This window comes from Macrotis lagotis, chromosome 1 (assembly GCF_037893015.1).
Source record: "Macrotis lagotis isolate mMagLag1 chromosome 1, bilby.v1.9.chrom.fasta, whole genome shotgun sequence".
Lineage (NCBI taxonomy): Eukaryota > Metazoa > Chordata > Mammalia > Peramelemorphia > Peramelidae > Macrotis > Macrotis lagotis.
In genome coordinates, this window is record NC_133658.1 from 157,176,484 (window position 1) to 157,196,475 (window position 19,992).

Consider the following 19,992-nt stretch of genomic DNA (forward strand, 5'->3'; position numbering starts at 1 on the left):
CATTTGCTTGATGTCATGGTCCTCTTCAAAAACATAGGATGGGGCAGCTAGATGGCACAGTGCATAGAACACTGGTCCTGGAGTCAGGAAGACCTGAGTTCAAATATGGCCTCAAACACATAATAATTGCCTAGCTGTGTGACCTTGGTCAAGTCACTTTACCCCCATTGCCTTAAATAAAAAAAATAATAAAAATAGGACAAACAATATGTTGATATTATACAATATAACACATGTTGCTATTTTATACATTCTAAACTTAGAATATGTCATCTGTGTCATCTACCAGCCTTCATATGTCATCTGTGACTTTCACAAAACTACCCCCAAATTCCTATTTAATTTCTTATAGCAACACTCTAAATATCAAACTGCAATGGGGAAAGGTACAATGTAGAAAGATAACTGTAGTGCTTTAAGTTTGCTAAATGTATTTTTATTATTTTTTTTTAGGTTTTTATATTTTTTGCAAGGAAGATGGGGTTAAGTGGCTTGCCCAAGGCCACACAGCTAGGTAGTTATTAAGCGTCTGAGACTGGATTTGAACCCAGGTACTCCTGACTCCAAGGCCGGTGCTTTATCCACTGCGCCACCTAGCCACCCCCTACTAAATGTATTTTTCACAAAAACCAACAGGAAAGGGAATAAGTATATATGAAGCACCTACCATAAGCATGACACTTTACAAATATCTCATTTGATTCTCTTGACAACCTAGGAGGTTATTTTATTTTATTTTATTATCCCCATTTAAAAGTTGAGGAAATTGAGGCAGGCAGGGGTTTAGTGACCACATAGCTCATAGGTGTTTAGCTGAATTTGAACTCAGGTCTTCCTGTATCGAGTCCTAGAACTGTACTTACAAAGTCACCTAGTTACTTATGGTACAAGCTATTGCTAACCCATTTTACAGATGAGGAAACTGAGGCTGTGAGAACTTATCCATGAGCCAGTAGCATTTAAGTGACTTTAGGTCAGAGGCTGTTTTATCTTTATATCCTTAATGTTTAGTATCTGAGGTGAAATTTCTAATTCCTGAATAATTCACTCTCCAACATACTACCTTATAAATACCTAACCAGTATTGGAAAAAATATCTTAGTCATTGGAACTGTTAGGAATGTCTCTTGAGGGGAGAGGCAACATAGAATTAGCTGCCTTCTTTGGCAAGAGAGACAAAGGAAGCCTGGTGGGGTGGAACAGGACCAGAAATCCCCCTAGAGCCACTGCCAGGGTAAACTAAGGAAAGCAGGAATAAGGGACCTACCTCAAAATGAATGGCCCCATTTCCATCTGCATCAAAGGCATTGAAGAGGAAATGTGCATACGTGGTAGCATCTGCAGGGACAGACAGAGGAAGAGGGTTGGTATTGAGTGTAAGGGACCTGACAAGATTCCTCCCACACACACATATAGCTTGCTTCCACGATGAACAGTTGTGTAGACTATGCCCATGGGAAGGGACACTTCATAGCCTAGAACATGATACAGGATGGCAGAAAGAATTTAGAACCCTCTGGAGAGAAGAGAACAAGACCATAGTTCCAGGCATTGTCTTCTGCGGTACCAGGGTGCTTGAAAACTGATGGCTACAATATTTCTACAGATGCTTAAAAATGGGAGATCTGTATACAGGGCAGGTACAGTGACAAATGTGCCAATGGGTCAGCCCTGGATCCTCAGTCAGCCCTTGCTGCAGATGTCAAAGGGAGATAAGGATGAAGAGGTGAATTTGCCCAGCTACCTTGCAGCTAATCTCAGACACAACATGAAACTGAAGGATGAATGACTTTAGTACCTAGGGGAGTGGAAATGGGAAGAGGGGATACAATGCCAATCTTCCTTCTTGAATGGGAAAGGACAGGTTTACAAGTGGAAAACTTACCCCCCTGAGGGAAGAATTGGGAGTAGATGAGCTTGAAGGTCTCTTCATCTACCAAGCCAGTGGGACATTCCTGCAGCAGGGAGTCACACTTTATGACATGATCCACAGCTCTCCCTCTCCAAAGCCCAAGAAAGTAAGTAGCAATTCTCCATCCTTTGTTTCCCTACCAAGCCTCATTCTTTTATATAGCATCTCATCATATACCACCTTCTTTTCCCCCCCTTTTTTCATTTTCTGTAATAACTTCTTAGCCCTCCATAAAATTCATGTCATTCAGGACTGCAAGGCAGGAGGAGAAATGGTGGTGCTGCAGTTGGTCTCCCCTTCCCAGATTGCTTTGTCCTTCCAATCACCCCTAGTTCTATGGCTAAGAAAAGAATTGAGCCATGAGAAGGGTAGATGGCCCTCCACACACCATATAGCCAGTGGCAACCAAAGCTTTAGGGCTGGTTGCATTCAACTCTGATGCTCCCTTACGTAGGCTGTGACTCTCACTGCATGCATCATGAGTCACTCATATCTATTTCTTGCCCCAACTAAGATGTTACTGCAGATCAAGAGTAGGAAAGTCTGACCCAAATGCCATTTGTCTGGCGCTGCCACAGCAACCACAGGCAGGAATCGAAATTCAATAAATCTTGGAGTTTTTTTAGGGGTGAATTAATTAAATGTTTGACCAAATATAGCAGATGAATAATGTTATAAATATCCAAATGATTCCCCACCCCGCTATAGACAGTCATCCTCGGATCCACCCTGAATATCTAGAGATAGAGCTATGGTGGGCTACACCCAGGAGATACTCACATTCTTGAATCCTCTATACAGAGACTGCAGCTCCTTCTTGGTAAACTTGGTCTGAGCCTGGAGTTGGTCTAGCCCCTCAGGTTGATGACGAACAGCGGAGAGTTCCAGTTCACTGTCACTACTATCTGGAAGAAGAGAAATAGGTACACAGCTCAGTGAGTGGTGGTGCAGTGTGGGGAAAAAGAGCAAAGGACTTGAGAGCTGGAGCATCTGAGTTTAAATCCTGCCTTTGCTATTTTATGCAGGCCACAACATCTGTTATACCTCTGTTTCCTTATCTGAAAATGAGTGGGTTAGATTAGAAGTTCCTAATAGACCCTTAGATAAATTTTCAGGGGCCTATGAACTTGGATGAGAAAAAGTACAATAACTTCTAACTGAAATTTAGTATTTCCTTCTATTATTAATGGTAGTTACAAAATACTATTCTGAGCAGGCTCCACAGGCTTCACCAGAGTACCAAAGGGGTTCATGACACAAGAATTATTAAGAACCACTAGACTAGAAGATCTCGAGATCAATCTAGTTCTATGATTCTATGAGAGGTCAAGTTCCCCTTAGGATGTGTAAGTAGAGAACCAAGAGAAAGAGGAGAGGATATGAGTCCCATTCACCTATTCCAAGTCAATTTAGAGTACCAGCCCTGGAGTCAAAAGGACCTGAGTTCAAATTTGACCTCAGACACTTAACCCCATTGCCTTGCAAAAAAAAAAAACTAAAACCCCTCAAAATTCTGTTATCTGATCATCTTTTATCATTCCATCTCCCTATGTGTTTTACTACTCCTAAATTTATTCTTCATTTCCCCAATAATCTTCACTCCTTGGTACTTTCCAAGGTGAGCTACTCTAGTGATACACTCTTTCCTTCCAAATTGTGACCCTTTGGTGAAGTTAAATTTCAATTCAATTTTATATTGCTATCTATTTTATATTTTACTACAAATTTATATTTACCTAATCTCACCTAGGACTTCACTAAAGTTTCTATTCCACCTTAATTGATTCTCTATCCCATTCACCACAGCAGCTATAATGCATTTTCTTCTCAAATGTTACCACATGCCTTCCCCTATTGTCTGGACTGTGGACCTTATCCCATATTTCACAAAAAAAATTGAAGTCTTTTATCTCAAGATCCTTTTCTCCTCCTCCTCTGCACCCTGCCTTACATCATCCCAATACTTTCTCCTCTCCTTCACTTCAATCTCTAACACACACACACACACACACACACCCTTCAAACCCATCATCTCCTGTTTTCTCTGTCAGGTTGCCCCCACTATCACCCTCCCTTCTCCCTCCAATCTTCAATTTCTCCCTATCTACTGATTTTCCCTGCTTCTCAAGAATATGCCCAATGTTTTCCTTCATCCTTAAAAACCCTCATTTTGGGCTATCATTTCAACAAGCTGTTGGTACAAATCTCTCCTTCCTTAAAAAAAAAAAAAGATGCCCATGCTTCATTTCCTCTCTTCTCCCTCTCTTCCAAACCTTCTGCAATCTGCATTCTGACTTCATCACTCAACTGAAACTGCTCTCTCCAAAGTTACCATTTATCTCTTAAATGCCATATCTAATGGCTTTTTTCTCACTCCTCATTCTTCTTGATCTCTTTGAAGCATCTGACATCTTTGGACATTTTTTTCCTTAGTACTTTGAGTTTTTATGGCCCTGCCCTACTTATCTTGCTATTCCTTCTCAGTCCCTTTACTGGTTCTTTATCTATGACACACCCACTAAAGTTAGGTGTCCACAAACCTTTATCTTGGGCCCTTTTTCCTCTCCCCCCCCTTCTCTTTTGCAATTTCATCAACCACCAAGGATTCTATTATCTTCTCTTGGTAATGATTCCAAGATTTGTATAGTCAACTCTTGTTTCTGTTCTTAAACTTGTCTCTCATCATAAATTGCCTATGGGACACTTCAGATCAAATATCCTAGAATCATCTCAAACTCAACAAGTTAAAAAAACAATTCAACTTTCTCCCCTGAATATTCCCTTCAGAGAAGTTCCTTATTTCTACTGAAATCACCTCATCCAACCAGTCACCTGATGTTACAAATTCAGTATCATCCTCAACTTTTCAAATAGCAAGTCAGAGGCAGAATTTTGCCCTTCTACCTCCATATCATCTTTTGTATGCATCTCTTCTCTACTCATTTAGCCACCACCTTAGACTATTGCAATAGCCTCCTCCATAGGGCAGTTGGGTAAGGCAGAGGATAGAGCACTGGCCTTGGTGTTGGGAGGGCAGGAGGTTGAATCCGGCCTCAGAAACTTGACACTAGCTATGTAAACTTGCACAAGTCATTTCACCCTGGTTGCCTCACATCCAGGACCATCTACATTTATCTTGATTCATATCTGGTCATTGGACCCAGATAGCTCTGGAAGAGAAAGTGAGGAAGAGAAAGTGCTAAATCACAGCCCCCCACCCCCTCAAATCCAATTCATGTGCTTTGTCATAGTCTTCTTTAAGAAAGAATGACAAAAAACAAACAACAACCTCCTCAATAGCCTTCCAGTCTGCCTCACATTTCTCCCTGTTCCAAATAAAGCTGGCAAGGAAATTTCCTAACACAGCCTAATCATGTTACCATCTGACATATGAAACTCCATTGGCTATCTCTAAATCCCTTCAACATGTAAATCTTTTTATGGCATTTGGCTCTTATATCTTGCCAGGCTTCTTACACGTTTCTTCTCCACAGCATGATAACATTGGAGTCTTTCTCTTCTTCACATAGGATATTTCACTTCACCTCTCCTTCTCTTTGTACTGGTTGTCCCTCCATACCTCTCCCTTCTCACCACTGCCTCTTGGAACCCCTGGCTTCCTTCAAGACTCAGTTCAAATTCTAACTTCTGCAGCAGGCAGATCCTTATAGATACCAGTGTTTTCTCCTCTAAGATCACTGGGTACCTGAGCTGGAGAAGGAAATGACAAACCACTCTAGTAGTATTGTCAAGAAAATCCCAAATGAGGTCATGGAGAGTCGGACCAATGACTCAACAACAGTGTCAATTTTGTATATATCATATATATATATATATATATATATATATATATATATATAGTATACATATGTGTGTATATGTACATGCATACAGAGAGAGATATACTGAATGTAAGCTCCTTAAGGGCAAGGATTTTTCTATATAAATTTCTTTTCAATGAACAAAAATAGATTTTTTTCTCCCACCTCCCCCCCAAGAAAGTCCTTATATCAAAATCTTATTTTTGCATAGTTCACTAAAATAAATATTGGCATCACCATATCCCAAAGCATATCTTATTCTGCATCCTTAATCCATAAATTCTTAACAGGAGGTAGATAGCAGCACTAGTCCTCTGTAAATGTAGCTAGTCATTGAATTAATCAGAGTTCTTAAATATTTCAAAATTATTTGTCTTTACAATGCTGTTATTGTATAAATTGCTTTCCTGGTTCTGTTCAATGTATTCTGCATCAGTTTATACAAGTCCTCTAAGGTTTCTCTGAAAACATTCATTTCATCATTTCTTATGGAACAATAGTATTTTTTACATTCATATATCATAATTGTTCAATTATTCCCCAACAGATGGGCACTCTTTGGAGTTTCTAATTCTTTGACACTACATATAAATATAGAAAACATACAATTATATATATATATATATATATATATATATACACACGAATATTTTTCAACATGTGGACCTTTTTCTTCTTTCTTTGATCTTTTTGGAGGTCTGTAATAGTATAGGTGGGTAAAAGTTCATCAAATTTAAGGGTACTGTTCCAAATTGCTTTCCAAAATAATTGGACATATCTGTAGTTTCACTAGTATATAGAGTATTAATGAACCTGCTTTCCCATACCCAGAAAAAGTTGTTTTAGTTTTATTTTGTATTCTCAAGTTCTTAACACAGCATCTGGTAAACAGTAAATTCTTAATATATGCATGTTGATTGTTTATCCTGTCGAAACAAGATGATTATACTAAGAATGGTCTGTAAGAGTGGGAATAGAGGTTGGATGAGGAGGGAACTGGATACAGATACTAGAGAGACAGCAACATTGCATTGTTTGGGATAGAGCAAAGGAAGAAGTCAATACTACTCTCTGAATGACCTCTGGGACATAGAAGTCAGGCTGCCCTTCAGGATGAGATGGGCCAGCATTGTTGGCATATGTAGCAACATAACTGTCTCTCTAAAGAACATCAGAGGCTCTAAATCATCAACAATACCACGATCAACAAACAAGCCAGATGGATCAATCAATCACCAAATATTTGTTGAGCTGCTCTCTGGGTAAGGACAAATATTTACTGAGCATCTCGAAGTGATGCTAATGAGAGTAAGAGAAGTAGTCTCTTTCCTTAAATAACTTAGAAAGGACAAGACTAATCTACCTGACTGCAATAGCAGATACCTTCCGAATGTCACCCACCTATCTGTATCTGAGCACATTCCTAAACATGTGAAAGTATGGACAAAAAGTGACAGAGACCAGGAATTGAGCAACTTGGAGTTGAAGTATAAATGAAATAAGGATGTGCAGTTGGGAAAGCCAACCAGAATAAGGTGAGATTCAAAATGACAAAGATGGAATTAATCTAGCAGAGAAGAAAACAGATAATGATTCAGTTTTAGGAAACAGTTCACAAGATGGCTAAGAAGCTAAAAAAGGAGAACTATCTTTGCATCTAAGGGCAGAGAGGGAACCAATTTGTTTCCTTTTCCCACTGCCTCAGCTGAGCAGGTGAGCCTGATAAGAAAGGATGATCAAGGAACACTAGTCTCTGCAGTACATTGTTGTTGTTCTTGTTCATTTGTTTTACTTATATCTGACTCTTCATGACTTAGGATTTTCTTGGCAAAGATACTGAAATGGTTTGCCATTTCCTTCTCCAGTTCATGTTTTGGTGATCCAGTCATTTCAGTTATGTCCAACTCTTCAGGATCTCATTTGGGTTTTCTTGGCAATGGTTTGCCATTTCCTTTTCCAGCCTAGGATCACACAGCTAGTAAGTGTCTGAGATCAGATTTGAACTCAGGTCTTCCTGACTTCAGGTTCAGTGTTCAATCCATGGTGCTACCTCCCTGCTCCAGTGGGTTATAGATGAGGTCTAAAAGTCCTCTTCTGGTCACTTAGTGAATGGAGAGGGAGCTGGGATATATTTATCATCTTTCCCTATCTCCCACCTTCTGTCATCCCTAACCTTAATTCTTCAGAAACGATATGCAGTGCTCCAAGACCAGAATCACATAAAATATGACCTAGGTGCAAGAAGAGGAATATCAGTATCTTCTTGAGGAATAATGAAACTGGGAAAAAGAGCTGAGACAGTTCTGTGGGAGAAAGAGGGATAATAAGAATAGCCTGAGAAGAAATGATAAGTTTCTGATTAAGAACTACATGAGATGAGAAGGCCTTATGATATATTGTTCCCAAGAGAATGTAAGCTCTTGAGGGCAGGAATTAGTTTACTTCTATCTTTATATCCCTGGAGTCTACCACAGTAGCTGGTACTTGATAAAATGTCAACTGATGTTGAGTCACTTCAGTCTCTTTGTGACCCCATTTGGGGTTTTCTTGGCAAACATACTACTGTGGTTGGCCATCTCCTCCTCCAGGTCGTGAGGAAACTAAGACAGTGTTAAGTGACTTGTCGGGAGTCACACAGTTAGTAAGTGCCTGAGGCCAGATTTGAACTCAAGAAGATAGAATCTTCCTGATTCCAAATCCAGTATTCTATCCACTGTACTACCTAGTTGTCCAGTCTACTGATGAAGATTTACAACATATACATTGTTATTCCTCAGAGAGATACAGTTGTACTTTCATAGCTTCTAACTTTTCTAGCCCAACTTCTGAAGGGCAGTTGATCCCTGTGTCTTAGAGGCTATTCAGAGAGTAGCACCATTTTTCCCTCCTTTGTTCGATCACTCGCTGTGGCACTGTTGCTTCTCTCTGGTACCTATGTCCTGTGTGTTGTTTCCCTCATTTCCCTCCACCAGGGAAAATACACATAGTGATATCAATGAATACTAAAGAAGACAGGTCTTACTGAGTTAATCACTTAATACTTTATACAAAAGACCCAGTTCCTTTTTAATTAACAGAACTCTGAAAGGTAGAACATACTTGCAAAGATCTTGCTCAGCTCAGTGACAAGCTGATGTGACAGGAGACCTAGGACTCAAGAGCCCTGTGTTCACATCATAGCTTTGATACTTAATACCTATGTGATTATGGCCAAGTCATTTCACCTGAGCTTCAGTTCAACCTCTGTGAAAGTGGAATAATACTACTTGCAACCAAAGGGGTGGTTGTAAGCAAAGTATTTTGTAAATCTTTTTTTTTTTGCAAGGTAAATGGGGTTAAGTGGTTTGCCCAAGGCCATACAGCTAGGTAATTATTAAGTGTCTGAGACCCGATTTGAACCCAGGTACTCCTGACTCCAAGGCTGGTGCTTTATCCACTATGCCACCTAGCCTCCCCAATATTTTGTAAATCTTAAAGCATTATTTGGACGTGTTATTTTTTTTAATTCTTAAGTTTTCATTATAGGGCTGGGATTCTTTCTTGTGGCCACAGGCTCAGGTCCATAACTCCTCCCTGGGGGCAACACCAGGATCCAAAACCTAATACAAAACCCTACCATATATTCATTTCTCTCTGTCTCTTTCTTTCTTTTTCTGTGTCTTTCTGTCTTTCTCTTCTCTCCCTTTCTCTCTCCTCGATCTTTCTCTTCTCCCTCTTTCTCCTTATTCTGTCTCTTTCCTTCTTTTTCTCCCACCTCCAGATTTCCCCCATTGGATTGTTATATCACTTCTCCAGAAATCGAGTCATATCTAATCATTCAAACTAACAGAAAAAGAGAATAGTATATGAAACAGTGAATCTCTACTATGTATAGCTTGCTTTTCCTTGAATATAAAATAAATCCAATATGTAACTATCACCTCTTCTGCTTATCTGTGTTGCATTCCCATCTTCTGTCCATTCTTTTCTGGACATTAAAAAATGCTTCAATGATTCCTTTCTTTTTTGTTTTTGGGAGTCAACCCTATCATTCATTCCCCCTTCTCATACCCATAAATTGCCCCAAATTTTTTATTTATTTTATTTTTTCTTTTATTAATCTGTCCCTCTTGCTACCCTTTCCTTCCCCATTGAGCAAAATAAAAATGGTAAGCAAAAAAACTCTTCAATAATACGTGCATAGTATAACAAAAATAAATCCCCACAATGGGCATGTCAAAAAATACACAAACTCATTCTCACATGAGGCCTCTATAGTCACACATAACTGGGTTGTTGACCAAGGGATTTTATATGCACAAACAAACCTCTAAGGCTCCAAAATCCTGAAGATCTCCCTCTCTCTCTCTCTGTCCCTTGTGTGCCATTATTTATGTAGGTATATGTTTGTATACATATAAATGAATATTTACATGTGTATATGCTTCAAAAGTATTCTAGCTGCTAAGTTGACTGGGAAATAAATACCTTCTAAAGAAGGTGACTTTTGAGCTGAGTCTTGAAGCAACTCAAATTCTAAAAAGCAGAGGTAAAGTGGGGGAGCATTAAAGAAGTGGGGGACAGTCAAGGATCTCTAAGGTTCTGTCTAACTCTGACATACTGGAGGGAAAGATAGCAATATCAGAACCTTCTTTGGAGGCACAGCCTTGGATTAGATCAGATTCCTTCAAGATTGGGAGGCACTCTAATATCTCTCTCATAAAATTGCATTATAATTACTTAACTGCATACATAATCTGTTCTCAGCTCCTTGAAGGCAGAGATTGGATTCTCCATGAAAGCCTCATACAGAACAGGTGCTTAAATGTCTCTTGAGTTGAATTTACCTGTAAAGTCTATGAAGTTAGCACCTCTACTTTGAGGTCAGATCTTTACCTTAAAAACTTTGAACATCTGCAATTTCCTCTCCCTGAAAACTCATTCAATTTTTCTCCAGCCCAGCCTTCCAGAAGACATTTTTTTAAAATTTGTCTTTGTTCTTGAAACTTATAAATTATCATTAAAATGACTTGGAAAAAGCATTTCAAAAGCCAGATGGAACTCTCTCCCTTCGGATTTCTCTTTCTCTAAGCAGAGATAACATGATTATTTAATTAATAAATTTGTCTCTGGAAGATGTGTCAAAAATTCAAAGCACAGAGTTTTTCTTCCACATGCATTACCTCCTATCACTTTTTACTTCATTTCCTTGCAAATTCTATTGACTTTTCCCAAAGCTACATCCTATTAAAATAATCACTTGAGATCAAGTCTGTGTCTTATTTCTTCTTTGAAATGCCCAATAATTGTTCTCAGCAAGGTTAATGAGTAGACAAATCTTTAAGCCCTTTGCTCTCATGACAAGTTCTATTCTCCCCTCTTCAATTCACAGAATTTATAAGGTTACAGAATCTCAGGGTTGGAGGACTCTCTAAGCTTGCCTCATTCAAACTAAATTTGGGCAAGAATTTCTTCTGCAACAACCCCAACAATTCTTGCAAGTCAAACAAACACTCAGCTTAAGGAGTTCCATTGAGAAAGAACCGTTTACCCACAGAAGAGACCATTTCACTTTAGAAGGGCTCTTAACTTAGTTTTTTTCCTGAGATAAAACCTAAATATACTTGTTTGTGTTTACCCAAAGTCACTGGTTCTCTCTTCTAAAACAAAACATAACATTTGTGAGCCCTCTTCCATAGAATAACTCTTCAAACATTCAAGGACTCCTTTGAATCTTCCCTTTTTCAGATTAGAGATGTTCAATTAAACATCCTTACAGGATATTGTGACATTAAAATGTTGTCATATTTGCAATTTTTACATATAATTTTATATGTTTCACAAATATGTTTCTTACAAACTCCAGATTGCCACAAAATAGTCAATGATGAAGTTGCCTCTCATGTTTTTCCTCCCACACTCTTCATCATCAGCTCCACCATCTGAGCAATTCTGTAGGTTGGTTCATGTTTTCTGAGCTCATTTGTCATTGGAGGACAGGTTTCAAGACAACACAGTCACACTAAGGCTATGGTATATTGGAAGAGTATTATTAATAAGTGCTAATAACTCACATTTATATATCACTTAAGATGTGCCAGATATCTAACTAAGAATTGTACAATTCTCTGATTTGATCCTCAGAACAATCCGGAAGGTCAAAATCAGGTGTTATTGCTATTCCCATTTTATAGATGAGGAAACTGAGGTAAACAGGATTTAAGTGATTTGCTCAGTCAGTATCTGAGGCAGACTTGATGCCCTATTAACCATGTGTTAATACTATCTCAAAATCAGGATTTGCTATCTGCATGACTGAACAAAAATGTCTCTGAACTGGTTTACTTATCTGTAAAATGAGAATGTAAAGATAATGATATTTCTACTCAAAGTGAGGAAAGCACTTTATCTACCTCAAAAGGCTAGAGAAATTGGACTATTTCTTTACTTGTCAAATCATTCAGTGAGCTGATACTGAGACCATACAAGGACAATGCAAACTGAGATCATACAAGGACATAGACCTTCCTCCTATAGACCTATGACTTTCTAGTTCAAACTATAATGGCAGAAAGTTAAGGGTTGATGCAATCCCCTCCCTTTATAGACTGAATGGGGAAGGTGAGAGCATAGAGGACCAGACACATTAACCTCACCCTTGAGGGATCACCTCCAGATAGAGAACATGACTAAATCCCTTAAAGAAGAAAGATCTAGTCCCTGGAGAGACACAGTCAATTAAGCCTCTAATTATATTCTTGTGCCTTTGGCAGACTGACTTACTTCACAGCATCTAGGTGAAGAGAAGTGACTGCTGATTCCCCTAATACCTCTAATTTGTAATCAGATTTGAAACCACACTCCCAGGAGAACAGAAACTTGGTTTAGCTCAGATCAGCTTAGATCATCCCAGATTTATTCTCATCCTGAGAATTTACACCAGAGTGATCAGAAATATAAGGCATAATGTACAGAGTACTGGACCTGGAATCCAGAAGATCTGAGTTGAAATCTTGCTTGAAACACTTGCTAGCAATATGATCTGGATGAATCACTTAACCACAGTATGCCTCAGTTACCTCATCTGTAAAATGGGAATAACAATAGTATCTACCTTTTGGTGTTGCTTTGAGGAGAAAAAAGGAAATGATATATGTAAAGTGTATTGTAAATCTTAAAATATATGAATAAATATAAATATAAATGCTAGATATATATAAAAATGAAAGTACTTTATTTTACACTTATATAACACTATTCAATAACATTTATAAAGCTTAATCTATATGTAGCTTATATATAGATTACAAATCACTTTACACATATTATTTCATTATCATTTATTCTTTACCCAAAAAGCTGTTCCAAATCTTTTTATTCCTTCTTGAAGCTCCCCTATATCATCTCCTCCTCACTCTCTCAGTTGAGGACCTTATTTCTTACTTTACTGAGAAAATTGAGGTCTTTGTTTCTTTTGAACTCAAAATCCTTTGACCTCGGGCTGGCTAGATGGCACAGTGGATAGAGCATTGGCCCTGGAGTCAGGGTACCTGAGTTCAAATCCTACCTCAGACACTTAATAATTACCTAGCTATGTGGCCTTGGGCAAGCCACTTAACCCTATTTGCCTTAGAAAATCCTAAAAAAAAAAATCCCTTGACCTCACCTCCCACTCTTTCTTCCTTATCTCCAGTATTGAATGAAGTGGTCCTTCTTCTTACCAAAGTTAACTCTTCTGCATATAAACTTGAGTCTCTCTCATCTTCTCTAGCAGATGGCATCCTCCATCATCCCCTCAAGTCTTCACCCCACTTATCAAGTGGCTACTTCCTCAGTATCTTTGAACATACCAAGTGTTTGCCCTGCTTAAATATGCTTCACTAGACTCCACCTTCTCCCCAAGCTAATGTGTCCACATGAAACTCCATGAAAAAGTAGTCTCTATTCATGGACTCTACTTCCTCTTCTCTCATTCATCCCTCAACTCTTCTCAAAAATAGCTTTTGAACTCATTGCCCAACTGAAGGAACCCTGTTCAAAATTACCAATGATCTCCTCATTGACAAACCTGATGACTTTTTCTTGATCCATTTCTTTCTCCATCTATCTGCTGTACCTGACACTGTTTAACTACTTTCTTCTCCTGTATATTGCATCCTACCATCTGACCACTCCTTTTCATTCTCCTTCACTGATTCTTCATTCATATTAAATCCCCTAACTGGGTGTATATTCCCCAAGGTTCTCTCCTAAATCCTTGTCCCTTCTCCCTCTATAAATTATCTCTTGAAAACCTCATCAAATCTAATGATTTTAAACATTTTTATATACATAGTGCAGGGCAGCTAGGTAGTACAATGGAGAGTAGGGAGACCCAAATTCAAACTCAGCCTCAGATACCTTCAAGCTGTGTGACCCTAGGCAAGTCACTTAACCCTGTTTGCTTCAGTTTCCTCATCTGTTCAATGAACTGGAGAAGGAAATGGCAAACCACTCCAGTATCTTTGCCAAGAAAACTCCAAATGGGGTCACAAAGAGTTAAACAAGACTGAAAATAACAACTAAAGATCTATATGTCCATTCCCAGACTCTCCCCAAAGTTTTCAGCCCTGGATCACCAAATACCTAATGGACATCAGAAACTAGATATTCAAGATCTAATCGGTCAATTTATTAAGAATCCATTGTGGTTTGGCATACATCTGAAACTCAACAATTAAAAACTAAATCTACCATGGTCCCCCCTTACCTTCTCTTTGTCTCTCATGTATTTTCTTATCTTTTATCTCCATGCCTTTTCCTCCACTCATTTCCTCCTTACTTTCACCTCACAAAACTCTCCCTTGAAGACACAACTCATGAAGCCTTTCCTATTCAGCTTGTGACCTTCTTCTCCTTCTCAAACCAGCTTATATTTAATGACTGTGGTGCACATCTGTATTCATTAACTTTGTATTTATGCTGCATATACATTTATATATATATATATATATATATATATATATATATATATAATACATACACATATGCTTATTATCTTCCCCACTACAGTGTAAGTTAACTGAAAGAGGAGGTTGTTTCATTCTTTGGACTTGTATCTTCAGTGCCTTGGCACAGTATATAATAGGTGCCTACTTCTTCACAACTTCTTAGCTACTGATATTATTTTTTCCTACTAAAACTAAGCCAATAAATCTGCTCTCTGTCTTACAAATAATTTTAAATATCTTAAGTTAGACTTATTTTCTCTGAATCTTTCCTTCTCCTGACTATACAATCCCAATTACTAATATGGTGCCACTCAAGACCCTTCAATATGCTTATTGATTTCCACTGATCTTCTATGTGCCCTGGGGTAGATGTTTTATCTGATCAGACACAGTTTTCTTTACAAATATTTTCTCAAAATAAGGATATATGCTAAGTATCCCCCCCCTTCAAAAAACTGATAGCCTTGGGGTTGATGATCAATCTTAATGGACTTGTTCATTTCATCAGTGCAACAATCAGGGACAATTTGGGGGTATCTGTGATGGAGAGTGCCATCTATATCCAGAGAAAGAATCGAGGAGTTTAAACAAAATCAAAGACTTATTATTTTTAATTTTTTAAAGTATCTTATTATGTAATTTTGCTATCTCATTTTATTTTTTCCTTAAGGATATGATTTCTCTCTCAACATATTCAGTTTTGATCAATGTATAGCACAGAAACAATGTAAAGACTATCAGATTGCATTCTGTGGGGGTGGAGGGAGGGAATTGAGATTGGGGAGAAAATTGTAAGATTCAAAAGACAAAAATGGCAACAGTCAAAAAAATGATAGCTTTATTGAGTATAGAGTAAATGTCTTAGTGTTGCTAAGCATTCAGTTAAATTCAATTCAACAGGCAAATAGGTGTGAGAGATACTAACATAAACACAAAAAAATATATAATCTGTGCTCTTAAGGGGGCTTACAAAATGTTACATGTAGGGGTGGCTAGGTGGCACAGTGGATGGAGCACCTGCCCTGGAGTCAGGAGTACCTGAGTTCAAATCCGGCCTCAGACACTTAATGATTGCCTAGCTGTGTGGCCTTGGGCAAGCCACTTAACCCCACTGCCTTGCAAAAAAAAACCCCCAAAAAAACCAAAAAATGTTACATGTATACAGGAATATTGAACCCCATTTTTCTAATAGACTTCATTATCAAATCAGAGATATAACAGCATGGAAGGAGGGAAGCAAGAAATACTCCAGGTGACTATATTAAAAGTCTTTGAAAAAGATGAAGCAAGGTAAGGCAAAACTTGATACACTATTTGTTGCTCAGTCATTTCAGTAGTGTACAACTTTGTAGCACCATTTGTGATTTTCTTGGCAAAGATACTGGAGTGTTTATCAGTTCCTTCTCAGGATCATTTTACAGATGAGGAAACTGAGGTAAGTGACTTGTTCAGGTCACACAACCAGTAAGTATCTGAGACCAGATATAAACTCAGGAAAATGGTTCTTCCTGACTTCAGTCCCAGCCTATCTACCATGCCACCTAGCCCTCCCATTTATGTTCTGAATTCCACCCTTCAAGAACTCTGAATGGGCTAAATTGTAATCTGATATTTGGAAAATAAGTAGCTATCTCCCAAATTCATAATAAGCATTATCTTTCCAGGTCTAGATGCCACTATTTTGGAAGGATATTGATAAGCTGGTAGAGCAGCCAGAATAGTGAAGCTAGAATCAGAACATAGAGGAAAGATTCCTCCTTTCTCTTCCGACTCCCAGCCTGAATTCTTTCTCTAACTAGAAATATCATTTACTATTTAATAACCTATTATATAACTCATTTTGTATATATTTGTTTGAATGTTGTCTCACTTCTTTAGATTGTAAGCTCCTTGAGGGCATGCATTTTTCTAATAGACTCCATTATCAAAGCAGAGATATAACACCATGGAAGGAGGAAAACAAGAAATATGCCAGATGACTATATTAAAAATCTTTGACAAAGATGAAGCAAGGTAAGTTAAAACTAGATTCAGTGATACGCCACTTGTTGCTCAGTTATTTCACTTTGTCTCTTTTTGTATCTCTTTTCCTTAATATGGTGTCTGGCACATTGTAGGCACTTAATACATGCTTACTGAATGATTACTACTAATAATAACCCACATTTGTGAAGTGTTTAAGATTTGCAAGTGACTTTCTTTACCACAACCTTGTAAGCTAACTTCTATAAATTCCTTCATTATGTATGTTTATGCATACACATGCATGATTATGCAGATGTATTTACACATGTATAATATGTGTCTGCATGTGTATATATTGCATTGTGCATACATATATTCATAGGCAGCATGTATATATTATATATGCATATATGAATTTTTGTATTATACATATTGTGTGTGGGTATATATATACATTACAATGTATATTTTCTATGCATGTATACATGCTCACATGTGTGGTGTCTATACATAGGTGAAGGTTATGTGTGGCTGTGTATATGTGTAAACATGCATGCACATATTTGTGTGCATCATATTGTGTATAAATACATGTGTATATTATGGTATGCATGTGTGTATGTTATATTCTGTGTGCATGTGTGTTATATATGTGAACACATGTTTGTAGCTTGTTTACATTTATGCACATTGTGTGAGGTTATATGTGCATGTGTGTGTGTGGTGTGTATGTGATATTGGGTATATGTACGTGTGTGTACATGCCTAGCAGTCCAAGGCTTGTTAGAGAAAGAGAATGTCCCCAAAATTTTAGTATAGTTTTAAGATTTAATAGCTTAAAGTTTAGTGAATTTTTTTTTGCAAGGCAATGGAGTTAAGTGGCTTGTCCAAGGCCACACAGATAGGTAATCATTAAGTGTCTGAGGTTGGGTTTGAACTCAGGTATTCCTGACTCCAGGGCCGGTGCTCTATCCACTGCGCCACCTAGCTGCCCCTAGTTAAGTTTTAATAGTTCAAAAACTACACTGAGATTTTGAAGATAGAAAATGAGGATGACACCTTTAAGCTGATATTTGTCCTTTGTTCTTGAAGAAGACCACGGCATCAGGGAGGTGATGCCATAACAAGCATGTGACTTGGATTTGAGTGAAAGGGTGCTGTGCCAAGCCTCTCTTTCTCCTCTAGAACCATCTGGGTCCAGTGTCCAGATATATATGAATCAGGACAACAGAAGATGGCCTTGGATGTGAGGCAGTCAGGGTTAAGTGATTTGCCCAAGGTCATCACATAACTAGTGTCTGAGACCACATTTGAACTCAGGTCCTCCTGACTCCAGGGTTGGAACTCTAGCTTTTAGGTGTTACAGTGAATAGAGGTCTGGGCCTGGAGTCAGGAAGACTCATCTTCCTGAGTTCAAATCTGATCTCAGATATTTTTCTGATTGTGTGCTCCTGGACAAGTCACTTAATCCTGCTTGCCTCGGTTTCCCTCATTTGTAAAATGAGCCAAAGAGGGAAATAGCAAACTCATTCTAGGATCTTTGCCAAGAAAACCTTAAATGAAATCATGAAGAGTCAGACAAGACTTAAAAAGATTGAATACCAACAACAACAAATCCCTCCAAGAGCTGCTATGAGGCTCGGGCAAGATTTTATATTAAAAAGAGTATCCCCAAAATTTTAGTGCAGTTTTAAGCTTTAATTAGGAATTAAGCCTTAAAAGTTAAAATTGTATGAAGATTTTGGAGACTCTCTCTGTATAATCTCACTCTGACCTCACATCAACACTTTGAAAAGTACTACTTACACTGTATCTTAAGGTTTATAAAATGCTTTCCTTAAAGAGGTAGGTGGTGTAGGTAATCATTAGTCACCCTTTTACAGGAGAAACCTCATTGAAGAAGGTGAATTATACCAGATCACATTAGTGAGGATATAAACCCAGATCTTTACTAATTCAGAACACTCATTTTACAGATGAAGAAACTGAGGTAGAGAGCGCTTGTGAGTCCTCCATGGCTACATAGTGAGTAAGGGCTAAAATTCATTGTATTCTTGACTCTTAAGGGCAAGCACATTCCCCTATTCTGCCCTGCCTCTAAGAGGCACAGGAAGATTAAAGGATTTTCCCATACTGTAATACAGCCAATACATTTTGGAGCTGGCACTCAAGCACCCGCATAGTTTCTGCATTTCAGGGAGGCTAAACTTGTTATTTTGCAATGGACCAAAGGTGCCAAGAACCTGTCTAACAATTTGGCTTGGTAATGCAGAATTTTGATCTCTGCCATTGTTAGAGATGAGGGTCATGGAAGAGAGGGAGTTAAGAAAAGATGGGGTAAAGAATATGGGAAGGCTATTCATGTATCTGCTCTGAGGAATCAATAGACTGTTTCAAGCAAAGACAGTCCATAGGAGGTAGTTTGGTGAGGAGAGTGGGAAGAGAGGAAGCAATGAATGACTCCACTCCTAGGCAGTCCCTCCCAGCCTTTATGTCTGATGCTCACATTGGGTATTAACAGCTTATTGTTTCTCCAGCTCACAGTTCTCCCCAACACCAGCTGTCCCCTCCTCCCTTAGTCTGATTCCATTACTTTTTATTGCTCAGCAAAGTCAGAATGACCCAGGGGACTTTGTTGAACTGCCTTGTGAGAGGCATTTTTGTAGGGGAACAAGATTACACCAGAGCTGGTAGATGGAGGTCTCCCAATTTTAGTCGATGGAGACACAGAAAAATGACTTTTCAGAAACCATAGGGATGGGACCATGCTCTTTAGAGGCAAGAGAGTATAGAGGTCTGAACCTTGGAACTAGACTTTAGAAATGATCCAAGCTTAAAATTCCTAATTAATGTAACCTGGTATAATTCACCTTCTCTGACCCTGTTTCCTTCTCTGTAAAAAGGTGATAATGATATTCGTACTATCTACTGCTCTGGATTGTTCTAAGAAAAGCATCTGGTAAACTTTAAAACACTATCAAAATTGAGCTAGTAGGAGATAGCAAAATATATTTTCCTCAGTCTCGATAGCATAAGTGGATTGTAAACTTCTTATATTTTCAAACCCTTTACTTCCACCATTCCCTTCCACATCCTTTCATATGTTTTCCTCCTCCTCTCTGCCTCTCCAAATCCTGCCTGTTCTTTCTTATTTTAATCTATTGCATCACTAACTCTGTAAGGGCTTTTGTTGTTCCATTGTGTCTAACTCTTGGTGACCCTATATGGGGCTTTTGTTGGCAGATATAGGAGGAGTTTGCCATTTCCTTCTCCAGTTCATTTACAGACTAGGAAACTGAGGCAAACAAGTGACTTGCCTAGGGTC

General features: G+C 38.4%; 1 protein-coding gene across 2 annotated transcripts in view; it reads right to left on the bottom strand.

The window, feature by feature from the left end:
- KCNIP3 (potassium voltage-gated channel interacting protein 3) overlaps positions 1 to 19,992 on the bottom strand; it is a 155,662-nt gene that overhangs the window by 14,552 nt on the left and 121,118 nt on the right. For both annotated transcript variants that reach the window (XM_074209239.1, XM_074209238.1), the window contains exons 4-6: positions 2,693 to 2,817; positions 1,886 to 1,955; positions 1,268 to 1,338 (exon numbers count right to left, since the gene is read on the bottom strand). In XM_074209239.1, coding sequence (XP_074065340.1) covers positions 1,268 to 1,338; positions 1,886 to 1,955; positions 2,693 to 2,817 — 266 coding nt within the window. The remainder of the gene's footprint in view (positions 1 to 1,267; positions 1,339 to 1,885; positions 1,956 to 2,692; positions 2,818 to 19,992) is intronic.